At 41.1% G+C, this 19803-nt stretch overlaps 1 protein-coding gene across 1 annotated transcript in view; it reads right to left on the bottom strand.

The window, feature by feature from the left end:
* The window catches only part of LOC126413014 (myrosinase 1-like), a 63338-nt gene extending 44810 nt beyond the window's left edge, over positions 1–18528 (bottom strand). Inside the window, exons 1-4 of the mRNA XM_050082907.1 lie at positions 18369–18528; positions 16846–16979; positions 11258–11392; positions 10152–10274 (exon numbers count right to left, since the gene is read on the bottom strand). Coding sequence (XP_049938864.1) covers positions 10152–10274; positions 11258–11392; positions 16846–16979; positions 18369–18528 — 552 coding nt within the window. The remainder of the gene's footprint in view (positions 1–10151; positions 10275–11257; positions 11393–16845; positions 16980–18368) is intronic.
* Between the last annotated feature and the right edge of the window lie 1275 nt (positions 18529–19803).

Here is a 19803-nt window from a genome sequence, read left to right as displayed (position 1 = left end):
ATCGAGGAAGTACAGTACATACTGACGAAACTAAAATGAGCTCTAACAGGGAAATTAAGCGTTTCCGGACACATATCCACATAACATATTTTCTTTATTTGTGTGTGAGGAATGTTTCCTGAAAGTTTGGCCGCACCCTTTTGTAACACCCTGTATAAATATTGTATGTGAAATAAACATTTTCTGACTATTCTGCGAAAGCTTGTTTCACATACAACATAAAAATTCATTCCAAATAAATGATTATTACTGTAAATTGAGGCCAACGGCCTTGCCGCAGTGGCAACAATGGTTCTCGTCAGATCATCGAAGTTATGCGCTGTCCGACAGGGCTAGCACTGATCTGCCGAGCGCTGTTGGCATAGGAGGGTCCACTCAGCCCTTGTGGGGCAAACCGAGGAGCTACTTGATTGAGAAGTAGCGGCTCCGGTCTAGCAAACTGACATACGGCCGGGAGAGTAGTGTGCTGACCACATGCCCCTCCATATCCGCATCCAGTGACGCCTGTGTGCTGTTGCCTGTTGAGACGGAGTTAAGTTACTGTAATTTGATGTATAAAGCCATACCATATTTTATGGTATTTTTGATTGATTATTTTTAATTGCATTTATACATTTGTGGTTGTATCATACTTTGCGTACATTCTTAGTGCTACTGAAGTGTGTCTCCGAAGAAATGTTTTTGTGTAGTGCTGCTAAGCTCCCTGTTTTATTCGTGTGGTATCACGTGAAAAATGCGATACACCGTATTCCCGTTATAATCACGTCAGGCATTCCCTGTAATAAATAACCCAACTACTGAAGTAGGGCTACATTATTAATATTCCGTTTATATTGTCAATACAGTGACGTGTTTACTTAACCGCTATTAAACAACATCAGAGCGAACGTGTCGGCAGACGGTCCCATCGCCATAGACAAAAATCCATTTCCTAATTAAGTAGCCTACACTTTCGGCACAAGCATCTTGCTTAGTAAAATATCTACAGATATTTAGTTATCCGTAAAGTGCGACAAATATTTCCTACGTAACCTATAAATAGGATGTCTCTTACATTGTATATTTCAGTGACTAAATTCTGCACAAATATGAATAAGAACCAATTTCTAAAAATATGAACATATTTTAAGAGTTTGGGCGTGCTCCTAATTATGAAACTGGAGCAGCGGATTGCAACTCACCATCACGCCTGCGTTATTAAAATGCATTCGACATTACACAGTCAAGACACGGCGTAGATCTTATACAACTCTTAAGCACCCGTTTAAAGATGCCAAAATACAGTATTTTAGCTAATAAAGCGATATGAAATGGAACGATAACGTGAAAACAGTATTAGCAGAGGCAAATGGGTAGCAAGTTGCTTTTGAGGTTTTGAATCTGCCAAAAAATATCATGCTTGTCACTAGCCCATCTTAATTCCAATTCCTACAACATCAGGTGTCCTTTAAAGTGGGCGTGGCCGTAGTCACCTAACGAACTATGAGACACGCAGTTACGTAAATGGTTAGTCACATGTCACTAAGCGACCATAAGTATAGTCATAGCTATTGAATTATCGGAAATTTTCTGGATGGAGGAACAGGGCTTGTGAAGTCTGGAGTATTGAGCTCTTTAAATTCCTTATTGCACTAACGTGGTGAGAGAGACCGAGTTCAAACTTTGGACTTTGGGTGGCCGAGGAGCGGATTTTTGGGACGTTACCCTGCATTCCTCCAAGGAGACTAGAGCCGCATAAGGATGCTGGTGCCAGTAATGGCGCTCACAGACGAGGGTACCATAAGGCGTGTCCTCAGAGCTGTGACAAATACAAGTGGTCCCTGGTTGGTAGCCGGAAACACCTTCGGGATATCCTAGAAGCAATCACAAGGAAAGAGACACCGCCATATTACTGTACACAACGAGGGAACGAGCTACATTTTGCATCAGACGAATTTTAGCCAATCGGGATTAAAGCCCGTCCACCACCAACTTCAAATCAGTTTGCAGAAATACAACAAGCATCTTTGGAGAAAATTCTGGGGCGTCACCTGCAATTCTGAATTTGACGAGAAATTCTCGGCTACCATGGTGGCAGAACTCGGAATTCGACCCCTCCTCCGGTAGCGTACAGGAGCGGTGAGGATAAAAATCCATCTTTCATTCTACATGTTTCAAAGTTTTACCGTGTGTAGATACATCCTTTAGGAACAATATTTTCATTTCTCCACGTAATTTACGTCCTTCTCAACGGCCTTACGCCATCTTGGAACCAGCGCCTATATACCCGCATGGTAAAATTCTGGACCAACATGTTGGAGCCACTGTTTGGCAGCGGGCACAAGGGAGTCATCATCTTCAAACCTTGTTCCACGAAGAGAGTCTTTCAATTTCCCAAAGAGATGATAGTCACATGGAGCCAGGCCAGGACTGTAAGGCGGGTGTTTCAGTGTTGTCTATCCGAGTTTTGTGATCGCTTCCGTAGGTTTTTAGGGTGACATGTGGCCGTGCATTGTCGTGCAACAGCAAAACACCCTGCTTTTGCCGATGTGGTCGAACACGACTCAGTCGAGCTTGAAGTTTCTTCAGTGTAGTCACATATGCATCAGAATTTATGGTGGTCCCACGTGGCATGATGTCCACAAGCAAGAGTACTTTGGAATCGAAAAACATCGTAGCCATAACTTTTCCAGCAGAAGGTGTGGTGTAGAGTTTTTTTTTTTCTTGGGTGAAGTTGCATGATGCAACTCCATTGATTGCCTCTTCGTCTCTGGTGAAAAATGATGGAGAAATGTTTCATCACCTGTCACAATTCTCCGAAGAAATTCATCTCCACCATTCTCGTACTGTTCCAAAAGTTCGCTGCATACCGTTTTTACTGTTTCTTCGTGAGCCACTGTCCACATACTGGGAACCCACCTGGCACAAACCTTTTTTAACGCCAACACTTTCAGTATTCTGCAAACACTACTTCCCTTATCCCAACGTAGCGTGACAATTCGTTCACTGTGATGCCTCTGTCAGCAGTCACAAATTCATTAACCCTCTACACATCGTCTTGAGTGTGTGCAGTACGAGGCCTACTGCTGCGAGGACAATCCTCAATATGGCCGTGCCAGCTTTCATCACGTAACCTGCTTGTCCACCGACTAACTGTACCGCACTCGACAGCAGCATCTCCATACACCTTTTTCAACCTCTTATGGATATTTCCCACTGTCTCGTTTTCACAGCACGGGAATTCTATGACAGCACGTTGTTTCTGACGAACGTGAAGTGTAGCAACCATCTTGAAGACACAGGAACAGGTTGAACTAAGTTTGAAAACAAGCGGGAAGGATATATCTACACACTGTACAACTTTCACACGTGCAGAATGAAAACTGTATTTTTACGAAAATAGTGTGCATTTCTTTTGGAGTGACTCTCATAGGACAGTCAGTTGTGTTCGGGGACATGGTGTTCACAATTCGGTGGATGTTTTGTTTCGGAGATATAGAAACGTGTCCGTCCCAGCGTCTTTCGCTGTTCTTTTGGAGTAAGTGTATCGGTTTGCATTTACCCTGCTTTTCCTCTGAGCATCTCATTATTTGCGGGTTTATTTTACGACGTGAATTTCCTTTTTATAGCGGATTTCTTGGACTTCGATTATGGGTCGACCTTCTCCAGTATTACTGCATTTGTGAGCTGGTCAGACTTTGAAAGGTTATTGGCTTGTTTGGTGGTAGTCTTCCAAGAGCATTCATGTGTCGTCACCTTTTATTGAGTGAAGTCAATGCCACGACAATTTTTTTTTAAAGACTAGTTTCTTTCTGCTTGTAATTCCGTGTGGAGTAATTCCATTATCCATGACATAGTGAACTGTCGCTGAGAGTTTCCTTTGATCAGTGAATCATATTACATTTCAATCAATAAATTAATAATTGACTTGAACGAATTGATCTATTTCTTCTGTTGTACAACCATCTGACGAGGCGACCTTCACATAAATGTTAACATGTGGATCTATACGCCTGAATTATGCACTCGCTGTGTCGGCATTCGAGTATAAAACAGGTGCCACATTTTTTTGTAACCAGGGAAGATAATTTTCCATTCCTTTTATTTATGAATTTTTGATTATTTATTGGTAATTTAGCTTCTCCTGCACCTGTACTGAACAATGTGAGCTATTACCATCGCAAGTGTCGTCCTCTGGTGTCGTAAACCTACAAAGCGTCGAATAGCTTGTAAAATCAATTGTGTTTAGAGTATGTAAGTGTGACAGGCTGCTTGCATTCACTACTACCGACCTCCAACGGCTCAAACGAAACTAGAAGAACTTCAGGCGCAAAAATGATAGATTTCAGCGCTGCTGGGATTCTAATATAACGGATTATCCCGTATTAAATTGTACCAGGAATGGTTAAAGAACTCACATTCATCTACATATACATCTGTATCTACACTCCGCAAGCCACATTACGGTTTGTGGCGGAGGGTACATTGTGTTTCAGTGTCACTTCCCTCTTTTCCTGCCCCAGTAAGGATTTCTCGTGCGAAGAACGATTGCCTATGTGTGGGCTCGAATCTCTCTAATTTTGCCTTCATAGTCTTTTCCCGAGTTATACGTAGGACGAAGAAACATACTGGTTGACTTCTAGGAAAGTACACACTCGGAACCTCAAAGGCAAACCATATCGAATGTTGAATGTCTCTCTCCGAGAGTGTGCTACAGCAGTTTGTTGGGCATCTCCGCGACGCTTTCGAACTTACTTAATGAACCTGCTACGAATCGTGCTGCTCTTCTTTATATCTTCTTCATTTCCTCTACCAATCCTATCTCGTACGGATCCCAGAATGCCGACAATATTCAAGGTATTGAACTGGAATCCAATTTTGCAATGCAATAATATAGATAGATAACATTACGACGCATGCTGACTTTTCTATCCTTCATTCTACTTCCCTGCGATTTTGGGTCGTCCACTAAGACATCCAGAGAGCACTTGTAGTGAATATCACTCTTTTCACTATAGTTAAATGTTCGTGATGATGTCTTCGCATTAATATACTTAACATGTGGCTAAGCATAAAAGGGTTTCACTGCAGTCAAGGAACACTGTCTTCGGCTACGAATCAAAACGTCCAGTGTCCCAGCTTCGATCCCAGGCTCTGCTTAAATTCTGGATAAAAATTGTCACTATATCGGCCGAAGACGTCGGAGAAAGCCGTCATTCTCCGTCTGCCAATAGCCTTGTCAAAATGAGAGGAGAAGTGGTCAGAGTTCGAGGCACTCTCTTAGCCTGAGAATGAAAAACTGGCCTTAGAAGGAGGAAAAATTAGCTACGATTAACGATATGAGTATACAGAACACATGGAAGTTGTTGCATTAAGGGAGTGGTCCTGTATGAATATGTCAAACAATCAATATTCTCTTTTCGGCTTAAAATGTTCTCTGGGGTGTCTACTTTATTGCAATGTTCGTCTTCTGTTCATAGAAACCGCATTGTCGGACTGCAAGGGAATTTGTGATGAAGTGTCTCCAGCAACCATTCACTGCCGGAACAAAATAATCGGTATGTAGCTTCAATGACGGTCTAACCGGAATTATGGAAATCGTCAACGAGCTCAAACTTGAGCTCGGGCCAGCCTTTTACAACTGCTGCAGCAAAGCGGACGAAAAGCGTTTCGAGCTTGCACAACAGCGGATGATAGAAGCTGCCTAAGAGACCCGCAGGACTACCGTGGCCACTAAGAAGATGGAGGAGGACTTCCTTTTGGATGTAGAAGGAATGAACCGGTGATTAGAGGCTGCACGTTAAGAGCACAGCGCTGTATGGAACTGAATCACGGTCAGTAAGAAAACCGGCGAAATGAGAACAGATGCGTTAGAGACTTGGTTCTACGGAACAGAGGATGGAATTTCGACTGACTAGATAAAAGAGAGGAAATTTTCTGCAGAATTGTCGAGGAAAGGAAGATACGAAGGACACTAAGAACAACAAGGAACAGGATTACAGGACATGTGTTAGAAAAACTGGGTATAACTTCCGTTGTAATAATAGGAACAGTACAAAGTGGAAACTGTAGGGAAGATATAGGTTGGATTACATCCAATGGATAACGGAGGGTGTGGAATGCAAGTCCTAGTCTAATATGAAGAGGTTGGACAGGAGGGACAGATGTGGTGGGCCGCGTCAAACCTGTTACCAGACTGATAACTCTAGTAAAAAAAAAAAAATGGCAGTAAGGCATGTGTTCAGTAGCATGCAGTCAAGGAATCTTAAGCAGTGGAAGTGTGAAGGTTTCCAGGGCCAGTGATAATTTGTTTAGAATCTTTTTGATCATTGCATCGTGTTGTTCTGAAACACAGTCACTATCAAACATGTGTCAATCGTTTTGCAGCCGTCTTCTTCAGGGTGACCAAAAAGTATGCTTTGTAAAGTTGGTAGCATACACTGTTGTTGACACTGTATCATGAAATAGGTTTATCTATGTTCTGACAAAACAATAGGTGGGCCAAGATTTTTCGCTGCTTGTGAGGCACTTTCGCCTTTCTGCTGTGCTCCAATTCAATACGGGTTTTGTTTTTCGGCGTACGTCTCGATATTCTGTTATCATACTGTACATGAGCAATATAGACGTGCCATTGCAACTCTACATCAAACAGGCGAAGCGTTTTTTTCTTATGAAGACACCCTGCTTTAGTAACTCTTATGAGAGCAGTTCAACTTGCTAAAGGTAAATTATCTGTCTGTATCTTAATCGCCCTAGTCCTTGCAAGATCCACGGCACGTTTAGGTACGGCAGGCGAAACTAGTGACAGAAATTCTCTTGCCTTTATAGATTTCAGTGTGTTCTGTTCAGTTTTTTATTTCTGCCAAGGTTATGTAGCTCTCCTCGATTACGTTGGTGTCCGTAACGGAAAAGGCATTTATTTCTAACAAAAAGTTATGGCTTTCTCTGTGACTGTAAATCTGATGATCACATAATTACTACTCACACCTTACATTGCTTCGCTGACAAGATTATGGAGGATCACGAGCAACACAACAATAACAGTCCCGTGTTTTATGAAATTCAACTAGATGAAGGCACACAAACCCATAGAGTAAAATGATCTATTGACTATCCTGACATATCTAATTCATTACTAGGAAAATAAAATAAAACCGTGAAGATATTTATTTGAAAACTTCCAGCATGCTGCAGCAAACTGTTGGCCTTAATTTCTGGCATGATGGTCACGTAACTTATGCTAATATTTTATCCTTGTTACTCTTGTTACAATTTTATTTTGACAAGACCCTCTACCAGTGGGCATTTACAAAGTACTAGTACGCTAAATGTAATCTGGCTGCTATCTAAAGCCATGGCTTGAGATAATTCTTCTTTTGTCAATTTTATATATGACAAGAGCCGCTTGGCTAATCTCATGTACCATCACGTGATGTAACAAGGTCCACTCCTTCCGAAGAAGATGGTTTTAGAAATATCTAAACATTAACCAATGGCTAGTAATTGTTTGTTTTGCAACTGGTTGGCTAGTTTTTTCAATCTCTTCAAAACCTCCAGTGTGTTTTCTAGAAGTACCAGGCCGATGACCCTCATTCTTTAAACGCTGTCCAAAAGCGGTCTAGCAGAAGGACCCACATGTTCTTCAAAACGGGTGACGAAACTTCTACCCATTTGTCCAATATAAAATGATTGACAGGATCCTCATTGCCATTAACATACGCCTGATTAATTGTATTTACCACCCTCGTGACCCCCTCTCCGGCTTCCGAGCCTATGTTCCAACTTATACTTCAGCTGCCCACTCATAAGGAATCATACCCCAAATTCTTTTGGGAGGGAGAGGCCCAACCTTTTAGCGATTGGTCCCCTATTTTGGAATATTAGGTACTTTTTGATATCATCTGTCCGTGGTAGTTTCATCTGCCTCTGCTATCTGTACAAACCGAAAACCAGAAATTGCTTATAGCCATTTGCCACCGCAACCTGCTTCAAAATATTTAACTGTTTATTAACTTTGTCCTCATTTAGAGGCAAACTCGACAGTCGTACTACACATAGAACGAAAGTAGTCTACCTTGTATCTAATGGGATAATTAAAATCATTGCATATTATAGCATCAGACTGCGTTGGCTTCCTAAAAATTGAGGAACTAAGGGTCTGATGACTTCCAGTAATAAGCAAATCCAGAAAATTCAGTTTACTATCCACTTCAACTTCCAACTTGCACTTAATCATCGGAAGTTCCTCACTAAATAAATTAAAAATGTAAACAATCATGATAACATTATCAACGTATCTGTCATAAAAAACAATGTCATCAGACAAATCCTGATTTAGATTAAAAATTCTTCATAACACGCATGTATTTTTACATGATTTTTGAATTTTAAGAAATATCATATCGACTATCTGTTACGGAAGTCTTGAAACGATATGTTCTGTATTTTTGGCATATGCTTAAAAATTTGGTAATACCTGTATTGATCAAGAGTATAACTTTGGTTTTCTGAAGGATGATTTGGAAAAGGGCCCTGGCTCGAAACTAGCCATCGAGTAAATTAAAAAGTGAAATTTGCAGCTTTCGCTAGTTTTTCGCTGTACTGATATTTAATTAAAGTCATACCCCCTTTGCACTCTCATGCAGTCGTATCGTAAATCGTTGAGAAGAGAATGCACTCCGCCCTTTAATTATTTGTAGAGCAACTTACACATTTCGTCAACATGTATATGTTTTGCTTGTGGCCTACATAATCGTTAACGTGTTACAGTTTCCGCAGGAACTTCTTTTTAATTTCCTCTATCAGAGTAGATCTAACGTTCGACCACTACTGTAGTGAAAACGTTGTTCAAATCTTACAGAACTTCAGCGATTTGTCCATTCCGGTTTTATTTATTTTATTGTCTTTAGTATATTGAATCACAAACATATGAAGGCAAAGTTTTTCAGCTATTTTGATGCTTTTATAGTTTATCAGCCTTTCTAATGTACACGTTTCAGCTGTCAGAATGCTATATAGAATAATTTTTGTGAATGGAAATATGACGATCAATGAATAGAGATTATGTTAAACTGACTCTCCCGTCGCTTCGATGTAGAACAACTTCATAATTTAGAACTGAAACACATTATTGTTTTGATGTTCTACAGTATGAATTTATTTTGCTGACCGGTTTCCGGCTTACATCAGTCAGATGATGGGCTTCTCAGAAGAAAACAGTTTAATGAATTAATACTATTCAACGTCCACCATACTGTATTTTTCATTTTATATAAATATTAAGGAGTTAGTATATCTTCCCTCATTTAATTTAAATCAAGAAATGTTTTGTATTTCTTGTAGCTGGGAACTTTCGATACAGAGCTCTTAGAGCTCCGGTGAAGTGGTTGGAAACATTTGTTTCTTTCGAAGCACAATGCACCTATCAAAAATTAATGTAATATGAGTCTCAAAGGTAGAATTTTTCCAACTTTATATTGCTTGTATTGGTGTTAGAAACACAACCTGTACATATTTGTCGTCTTATAAAATGTTTCTACATCAGATAAATGAAACCATCTGTTTTCCTGAGCATCTCCCGAATAACAGTATCATAAAATTTATGTGCTGCCTTCTACGGTTTCCGCAGTTGATTTGTTCATTCCTATTCCTATTTCTCTAATAACAGTGATGATGACATATCTTTCTCAGTGATAGAATAATTTTTACCCCAATGGCTCCAGTCCACAACTTCTCCTCATCTTCCCATCCGAATTCACTGATGCGTATTCGAACAGCACCTTGCGTTCCTCGTATTTCATGGTATATCAACTCCTACCCGCACTTCAGTCCATCCATCGTCCATTACGCTAGCTCCCTTTTCAGTATTTCTATCAACTTGATGTCCCAAATTTTAAACAGAATGTTAGTTCGTCCGGCTCCTCACAATTTCTCCTTACGAATTTTTCGTCATTGAAAGGCCCACGACTGGAGACCTAAATCACCTCTGGAATTTTTGTAATGACGAAAACGTAATGGTAGGAAGAATGTTGTCCCACCTGCCTTACTTCTGTCGTTAATACTGTCGACTACATTCATATTATGAATATCTCAGCTCCAGTTTTGAATGACTGATCTTGTGAAACCACCTGTGGTAAAGAAGAAGAAAAGGTTTTGAGTACAGATGAACTCACTCTGTCACCGAAGTTTTCAAAGAGCACCCTGGCGTATTCGAGGAAGTAGTCTGCGAGGATGGGGTTGGGCCAGCCTCCTAAGTACTGCAGAGCTTGCGGAAGGTCCCAGTGGTACATCGTCACCTGCAAGAGAAAGACCGATGTGATACACAGCGATAGCTAGATTATCGACTTCATAAATTTCTAGAATATACTTTAAACGAAAACTTAATGACAGCCGTTGATACAACATAAGTTACTACACTGAATTACGACAGTGAAATTCGACTAATTAAACTAAATTAGTCAAGTCAAAAATTGAAAATTAACTCAGGATTCCGGCAAAGAGTATCCATAGTGCAAAAACCATTGTCGGTCTTCGTGGAGGAAGATTTCAGACACATCATCTCGGAAAACGAAGAGGGAATATTTGTTAACAGCACAGTGGGAAGCACCTTCTTTTCTGTACACCAGGAGAGATTTTGTTTTTAGCGCAGGTAAACTTAAATAAATACAAGTATTAAACAAAACAAATTTAAAATAGATTTGAAGATCAATCACAGTGAGACTGATATAATGCTTAAACAAAACATCAATACTTATGGAACCAGTAAATGAATTTTGGGTATAGGGTAGTTGAAGATAGAGAGTGAATGTAGGATTTGAAATAAAGAAGTTGAGTAAAACTGTCTTGAAGTGGTGTATTGATTTTGGTTATCAAAGCTAAATTTCGAACGCCTCTGTAAAGGAAAACTTACAATAGTGAGATATGGGATTTTCTCCGTAAGTCATTGGAATGTGAAGACTGCTCAGCCAGCAACAGAGGATGTATGATGGGTATCACCATGATAAATTGAAAAGAAACAAAAGTATCATGGAACAAACCGGAGGGACGTTACGGACTGAACGCACAACGTTGATAACAAATCCGACAAGAATATGTTGAATACCTTCTAGCTTTATGTGAAGAACGATCAAGAAAGGGATAAAACAATAAATGGAAATCAGAAAAAAATCAACCGGTGTAGTAATATGTATTACTTGCACGTTAAAATTTAAAGGATAACTAAATAAACATTTTAATGACTAATTACACAATTAGCTCAGTATGTTTCGTAGACTCATACCATTGGTTCGATGCCTTTCTCCAGCAACAGATTGATGAGATTGTTGTAGTAATCAATCCCTGCCTGATTAATCACGTCCAGGTCCCCAGTAGGCAGTATACGAGACCATGAGATGGAGAAACGGTAGACCTTTGCCTGCAACAAATAGTAGAGCTCAATGTAAGTGATGCTACGAGAAGCCGAGGGGGAAGTAATCAGCGTTACGTATCTGTTGAACATCATGTGGCTTACAACAAAGATCTACATCATTTTCTATTAAAAACAAATTGTTTTATCTTAACAGAGAAGTATTACATGTATCAGATTGGAGCAAATAAATGATGTTGCTCAAGTATTTGAGAATGGCATAAGTGAAAACATCCACTCCGGGGACAGCCATACTGTGTGTGGTGGAGGATACTTAGTCAACCATCTTCAGGTTCCGTCATTCCACACATCCCATCACACTTTGTCCCACTCATATATCATTAACAGATGGTACACGACCTAAACTACTGTCTGTACCCTAAATATGTAACAGAATTTTAGGAAATTTAGCGTCGGGATCGTTACGTGAGATTTATGTTTTCCAACAGATCTGAGCCTGGTGGCTGCACTACAAAAAGCCAGATATGTGTAGTTAAACGATATCGAATATATTTCTTGATGGAGTTTCAATTAGATCAGTGGCGTTCAGAGTCAGCTTTAGGAAATCAGTTAACAGGATCCTGCATGATTTCGACAAATGGTTTAGATAGCACCCATTACCCGCAGTCCGTTCGTGTCGTGCTGACAAAGATGTTTGAAACCGGGCCTCTTGTTTTCCGCTTGAGGATATTGCATCAAAGAGACACTACGCCACTCCACGTTGATGTATATGTGAATGAGCCCCTATATAATAGGTACCTGCAACGATGGACTAGAAGGGGAGCTCATGTCTTGTCGTCAGATCTGGCTACTGTACATTTTGTAAAAGGCTTATGTAAAGTTATAGGTGTATGAAACTTCAGCATAAACTTAAAATAAATTACTTAGTAGATTCAAAGCTGAACTCATCATTCAGCACAAAATTGGGATGTTAGAAAGTGTGAGATAACATTTTTTGGTCCGTCGTAATCCATGCACTGAGAATGGATATCGTCACACCGAACAGATGCAATGAGTTGTACATGATCTGAAAGTAATTTATGTCGATAAAGTAAATATTCTTTCGCAATATTGGTTTCTAAACTGCGACTTCTACGTATTTGGTGCTCCCTATATCTCTGCGCTCTGGGCACAAAGTGTCTGTTGCGAGTACGTAGTTGCTACTTTGATCATAAGTCACCATTACACTTTCTCCAAAGTCATAGTTTAGCTCACACGATCTATCAAATCGAGGGTCATATCCTTTCTCCTGAAGTGAGCCTGGATTCGAACAGCAGAAATCGTAGTGACTTCTCTGATAGAGATGATTCAGCACAGTATTACGGTTTATGAACCCTGACTGATATACACTGAGATGACAAATATGTGGGGTACCTCCTATTCTCGTGTCGGACCTTCTTTTGAACGGCGTAGTGCAGCAGCTCGAGGTAGCATGGACGGAGTAAGTCACTGGAAGGCCTATGCAAAGATGTCGAGCCACGCTGCCTCTACAGCCGATCATAATCGCGAAAGAATTGCCGATTACAAGTTTGTGCACGAACTGACATCGCGTTTATGGGCCATAAATGCTCGATGGAATTCGTGTCGGGCTATATGGGTGGCCAAAATACACGCTCGAGCTGTTCAGAATATTCGTCAAACCAAACGCGAACAATTGTGGCCTGGTGACACGGCGCATTGTCATCCACAAGAATTCTATGGTTGCTTGGGAACATAAAGTCCATGACTTGCTGCAAATAACCATTTCCAGTCAATGATCGGTTTATTTGGATCAAAGGATTCAGTCCATTCCAAGTAAACACCGCCCACACCATTGTGGAGGCACCACCACCTTGGGCAGGGCCTATTTGACAACTTGTGTCAATGGCTTCGTAGGGTCTGCACCATGCTCGAAACCTACCATCATCTCTTACTAATTAAAAATCTGACCATTCCACGGTTTTCCAGCCGTCTTGTGTCCAACCGATATCGCGTCGAGTTCAGAAGAGGCACTGCAGGCGATGTCGCGCTGTTAGCAAAGGCACTCGCGTCGGTTGTCTGCTGCCACAGCCATCAAATTTCGCAGCACTGTACTAAAGGATTCGTTAGACGTACGTACCACATTGATTTCTACGGTTACTTCACGCATTGTTGCTTGTCTGTTAGCACTGACAACCCTGAGCACACGCTGCTGCTCTCGGTCGTTAACTGGAGGCAGTCAGTCACCACGTTGTCTGTGGCGAGAAGTAATGACGGAAATTTGGTAGTCTCGGCCCACTCATGACACTGTCGATCTCGGGGTGTTGAATTTCCTAACGATTTCCAAAATGGAATGTCCCATGCATCTATCTCTGACCAGCATTCTATGTTCAAAGTCTGTTAATGCACGTCGTGTGGGTATAATCACATTAGAAACCATTTCACATAAATCACCTTAATACAAATGACATCTCCGCCAAAGCACTGCCCTTTTACATCTTGTGTACGGTGTTGATTAAAGAGATCGACTGGTCCCAAGGTTGGCGACATCTGACGTCTGGTTTTAGAGACGCTTTGCACGCAATCCGACAGAGGGCGAACATGTAGGTTCACCTTTACGCATCCGCCTACACGCCACAGGAAGAACAGTATTTGCAGAGGGTGCGGATTTCGATACAGGACGCTCCTGTGACGGCCGCCAATGCCCGTGCGTTTCCGCGCCGGTTTTTGCAATAAAGCTGACGCCGGTAACTTGCAGTCTCCAGTGGCGGACACTCACGTGAAGATAGCTGGACGATTGCCAGCCGAAATACTGTGGCACGAAGTCAACCGACTGCCATCCCGAAACCTCTTCGAATATTCAGTACGCCGGGATAGCTGCGAGAATCACATGGTGCAATTTGGTTATTTTAATTCCGTAATACCATACGAGACTCTAATTTGAGAGTAAGTCATCATACCAAGCTAAAATTTCCCGAATCCAAAAACGTGTAATACGAATTACTTGCGGTGCGTAGTAAAGAACATCGTGCAGAGACCTGTTCAGTGAAATGAGAATACTTAAGACGGCTGTCCAGTAAATAATATCTTAAATGTAATTTGTCATACAGAACACACAGGTTTTTCAAACAAACAGCCCACCTATTAGAATAAACTCTAGGAAAGAGATTAATATACAAACAAAATTAAAAAAGAAAAACTTTGTCCAGGGATGTATCCAGTACCCAGTAACACCTATTTTCAGCACTGTATCAGTAACATTGGCTACCAACAGTTCACAGTTTCTCAAAAGCCTAACGAACTTGTTCGTATAATTAACTAGTGTACTTTGTGTTCATAATATCAAATAACATGACCGTTAAGTAAAATTGGATTTCAGGACAACTTCAGTGCTGTGATGCGATTGTGTAACTATGCGTTGTACACTGTATTCATCTTGAAGATTCGGGACTTCAATAGTCTAAGAATTTCCTTCCACGGTGGTTTTGCCTTTTTTAGTGTTGCCTTGTAGATGAAAATAAATTTCTGATTTTTTTTTTACTTATCAACAACCTTGATTACGTGGTTACCTAAGATGCCAGGAAGGAATTTCTTTTCCAAACATACAGGGTCATTCAGCTGCCCCTACTGACGTTTTATGCAACCAGAACTGTGTATCTGACCTTCAGAAACCACGGGCGAGATTTTCATATTCTCTCGTTCGCTACGCGCAAACTATAAGTCCTACAGAAAATTGAACAGGACTTTCTAATCGCACTCCCTCCTACCACACTACAAAAACTTGTGACTGCAAGAATTATTTTCCCATCATAATCCAACTTTCTTTGGTCTTCATTGACTGGCGTTATTACGCCACCGGCATTGTGGAGAAATTCCAAATTGTAAAATTGACATTTGTGTAAATTTTATCTCACAGTTTTGCAAATTTTAACAACGTAAAATAGACAATTAAATCATCACAATCTTCAGGACTTTTGCTCTGAAACTACTATGGTTGCAACGGTTAAGTTTAGATTTAGTCGTCACAGTAATCAGTTTTAGCGTAACGTATTGGTTCAAATGGCTCTGAGCACTATGGGACTTAACATCTGAGGTCATCAGCCCTCTATAACTTAGAACTACTTAAACCTAACTAACCTAAAGGACATCACACACATCCATGCCCGAGGCAGGATTCGAACCTACGACCGTAGCAGTAGCGCGGTTCCGGACTGAAGCGCCTAGAACCGCGTGGCCACCACGGCCGGCGCGTAACGTATTAAAGTCGTTTATCTTTCATTACACCCACGGGCACGTTTCAATTATTAATGTTAACGAAGGAGCTGGCTATGCTAGAGGCGTAATAGCCCGATCAATAGAGACCAAAAAACGGTCGAATATCGGGAATAGTTTGGTTACTTGGAATTACTGTGTACGTTGGTAGGAGGGTGAGCCGCGAACAGCATATTAATGAGAGATGAGTGTAGGGGCTGAGGTGTGTTTGTAGCTCACTTTTGTACATTTTTGTTGAAAATCCCAAAAAGACAGCCTCTAGTGAAAACGTACCACAGTAAAGATTTAAGTACAATTTCCTACAGAAGCTACTGTTCGTTTTCTCCTGTCGGACCAATAGTTGACGCTTAGCGTGCGAGAGAATATGAAAACCTCGTGCATGGTTTTTCAAAACCAAACATAGACTTACTGGCTGAATAAAGCAACAGCGTTAGGGGCAGCTGAATCACCCTCTAAGTTATATAATTTCGTTAATATGATATTTTCTTTATCCTTCGTTCAATAGGTATGAACGGTAGGTACATGTGCCTATGATGAAAAAAAAAATACATTAAGACTCTCACAAGCTTTCTCTCTATGACTGCAGAGACATTATGAGGTTAAAACAATATTTTGTGAGAAAATTTGATGATGAGCAACTGTACGCTATCACTTCTCGTCCTTCATTCGAAAGTCTTCCACCATTAGTAGCCATAATAGCTAGTTCTCAGCCGCGCACAACCGTGCATTCATGCGTTAGTTTTTTTCGGCTGTGGAGGCAGGTTGCTAGACCCAGCTAAGTGGTTGGTGCTTTCATGTGCGACGTTGGCGAACAGTCTGCTGTCGGGGAATTGCCCCTTCAGTGTTGATACTCCAGTTGGCACCAGGTGCGATTGGTGGCTTTGACCTTGAGCAACAGAAAAGTAGGACTAACTTTCGGCTTACCATTCTCTGATACAACTGTTGGGAGCAGGACTTTCTGTATCTGCTAGTTACAGAAATAAGCCGGCCGGAGTGGCCGAGTGGTTCTGGGCGCTACAGTCTGGAACCGCGCGACCGCTACGGTCGCAGGTTCGAATCCTGCCTCGGGCATGGATGTGTGTGATGTCCTTAGGTTAGTTAGGTTCTAGGGGACTGATGACCACAGCAGTAAGTCCCATGGTGCTCAGAGCCATTTGAACCATACAGAAATTAATGTTTAACTACAGAGAGATAGAGTGCTCTACGTTTGTCTCGCTCTCTTCTGCACTCACCCCCAGATCCTTGAGAGCCTGCACGTCCTCGGCATACTTGTGGTACGAGTCACAGGCCACATCTCCATTGTCCCCGTTGTTGCCGTACTCTGGATGTTCGTGCAGCATGTGGTCCCATATGTTCTCTCCTTTGCCTGTAAAGAAATATGGAAGCTTACAACAGAAAGCACGAGTTAACACTATACAGTGGTACAATGCATATTATTGATGTATATTGTCCATGTAGTTATCAGCATACATGTCATGTAGGAAATGTATAACACAAATGCTGACTTTAATAGAATCTAGTTAACGACTGGTTTCAGGCCAAGACCGTGTTCAACGTAGTCAGATGTGCATTGGTTATAATTGCATATTCAGCTACTATGAACATGGGCATGGACTGAAACCGGTCGCTAAATAAACTGTATTATAGTCTGCGTTTGTGTTATTCATTTCCTGTAGTATATTATTGACACATAGGATCTTATGGACAAATTTTAACTTCCGTGCGTAAACCTTTTCTATCCAGTTCGTGGAACGTCACGTCTCTATCCACCCACATACTCTAATTGAGACACTTCTCGCCCAGTTCCTACGACTTAGAAAAAGGTAAAAATTCAAGAAATCACTTATCGGTTCCTAGAAATACACAAGCACTTACTCTTTTAAAGAGTGTCCAAGGACGAATGGTTAATATTCAGGGACGTGAAAAACTTCATATGGAGATATGTGCACTATCCCGAACGGTTTCCAAGATGATACATGTTTACGTACATTGTTATTCATATCCTTGAGTATTAAGCACACCGGAACATATATATGTGCACATGTACAGCAGTTAGTAATCACTTAAACGTGCAGTTTAAAAAGAAGCAATTCAAAAATGCGTATTATTAACCTTTCTCACCTCTAAGCATCATCACACACTTCACATTACAGTTCACAATACTTGTCTGAATGTCACATCATCAACTGCAGTGCGTTTGCACGCTCAAGGGAAAACGTGTTGCCTTTCTGAGAGCCTCTGCACTTTTCCTGTTGGGGACAGCAGCGTCCGTGTGGCCAAGCAGTTGGTCTCGAGTATTCACATTTTGTCTATACACTTCAGACTTATCCAACCTCATAAACAAATAACTAATGGCTCTGTTATGGTGATCTTGGTGGCCAGTTAATTGTACTACTGCGACCAATCCAGCGATTGGGGTACGACATTAAATGTCTTTCATTTTTAAAAGCCATTAGGAATACCTCGTATTTTCAGATGAAGCTTTTCCGCTTCATATAAGAGTTGCCGTCATATATCTGAATATTGACCTTTCTTCTTGGGACACCCTGTATACTAATTTTTGGGAGTAGCTTTATTCGCTTAAAAGAGCGTTACTTTTTTGTTAGAAGTGAGATTGTGGGTACTGTCTCTCAGCATAAGCCTCAAGATACGTGTAAAACCAAGGAGCATCAGAGTAGTAAGGCAATTAATCTGTCATATCCCGAGCCTCAAAACCTAGCCTGCTCGAGACATTTTTGAAACTTTTGTCGCTCACCATCTTCGTTCCAGGCGCCCTCTATCTGGTAGGAGGCCGTGGCTGCTCCTAATAGGAAATCTTCAGGAAACTGGTTCACCGCTCTCCCGTTGACACCGTGGATGGCTGCCAGAAGGCAAGCCAGACTCAGAAGCTCCACGTACAGTGTCGCAAGTGCCATCGTGCTGCGTGCCATACCAATAACAGAAATTTTCCTTGCCTTATAAACCATCGTTTATCTGGCAAAACGTTCTGAGAAGAGTTCGATATAGGTGATAACATCGGCACTTCTTGTGGAGACACAGCCGGTCAACGACTAAAAGTTTTGCGACACACTTATCAGACTCATGGAAAACTTTTACATAATGTTAAAGAAAACATTGCATGTAATCTGTAGTCATCTTATCTCTAGTATGTACACTCAGTGGAAGTATCACTACACATTTTTTATCTCTTTCGACCCTATCAGTGACATATTTATCAGTCACTTAGAAAATTAATTTTTTGAAGGAAGAAATATACTTGCGGAAGAAGTTGTTGATTATAGGAGATAGCCGGCCGAGGTGGTCGAGTGGTTCTAGGCGCTACAATCTGGAACCGCGCGACCGTTGTGGTCGCAGGTTCGAATCCTGCCTCAGGCATGGATGTGTGTGATGTCCTTAGGTTAGTTAGGTTTAAGTAGTTCTAATTTCTAGGGAACTGATGACCTCAATAGTTAAGTACCATAGTGCTCAGAGCCATTTGAACCATTTTATTATAGGAGACAGTGGACGGCACAAAAAGGAAATGACTGGGCTGCAGACGAACAAAGAAAGCTTTTTACTCGATTCCTTGAGGTAAGAAAAGATCAATACTACAAGTAATGGAAGGCATTAGGAAACAAGCAGTAACAGCATGGGTGCATGTGTATAGATTGTAATGTGTGCATACCTCTTTGTATTACTGTGACCTGACGAAGAAAAGAACGAGCCTTTTTGCACATTATTAAGGAAATTGATCTCGTTGGGTATTATTTCGCAACAGGTTTTGGTCATAGACCTATTTCCTTCAGGATATCTAGTTTCGTCCAAATCAAGTTACTTTGTGACAGTGGCAGTTTGTTAATCATGCCCAACACCGAACAGTCTTATGAAACACACTGCTGTGCGTGTATATATACGGTTATAGCACTTTTATGTTTTGAAAGAATTTCTGACAATAGTGACTGGAGTACATTTTTGAAATTCTGAAGGTGGCGCATATAAAATAAATGGAACTTAAATGGAAACGAAACTGCAGTTATGAGAGTCGAAGGACTTGAAAGGAAAGCAATATTTGAGAGGGAGTGATCCAGGTTTTATCCCATCCCGAAGTTTCCGATTCTGTGGAAGGAAATCAAAGAAAAATTTTGGAAGGGAGTTATTCTTCAGGGTCAAGGAAAAGAAAAAAAAATTATTTTGTCCATTGCTGTCAGTGT

This window comes from Schistocerca serialis, chromosome 7 (assembly GCF_023864345.2).
Source record: "Schistocerca serialis cubense isolate TAMUIC-IGC-003099 chromosome 7, iqSchSeri2.2, whole genome shotgun sequence".
Taxonomy (NCBI): Eukaryota; Metazoa; Arthropoda; class Insecta; order Orthoptera; family Acrididae; genus Schistocerca; species Schistocerca serialis.
This window is presented reverse-complemented; position numbering and strand designations above follow the sequence as displayed.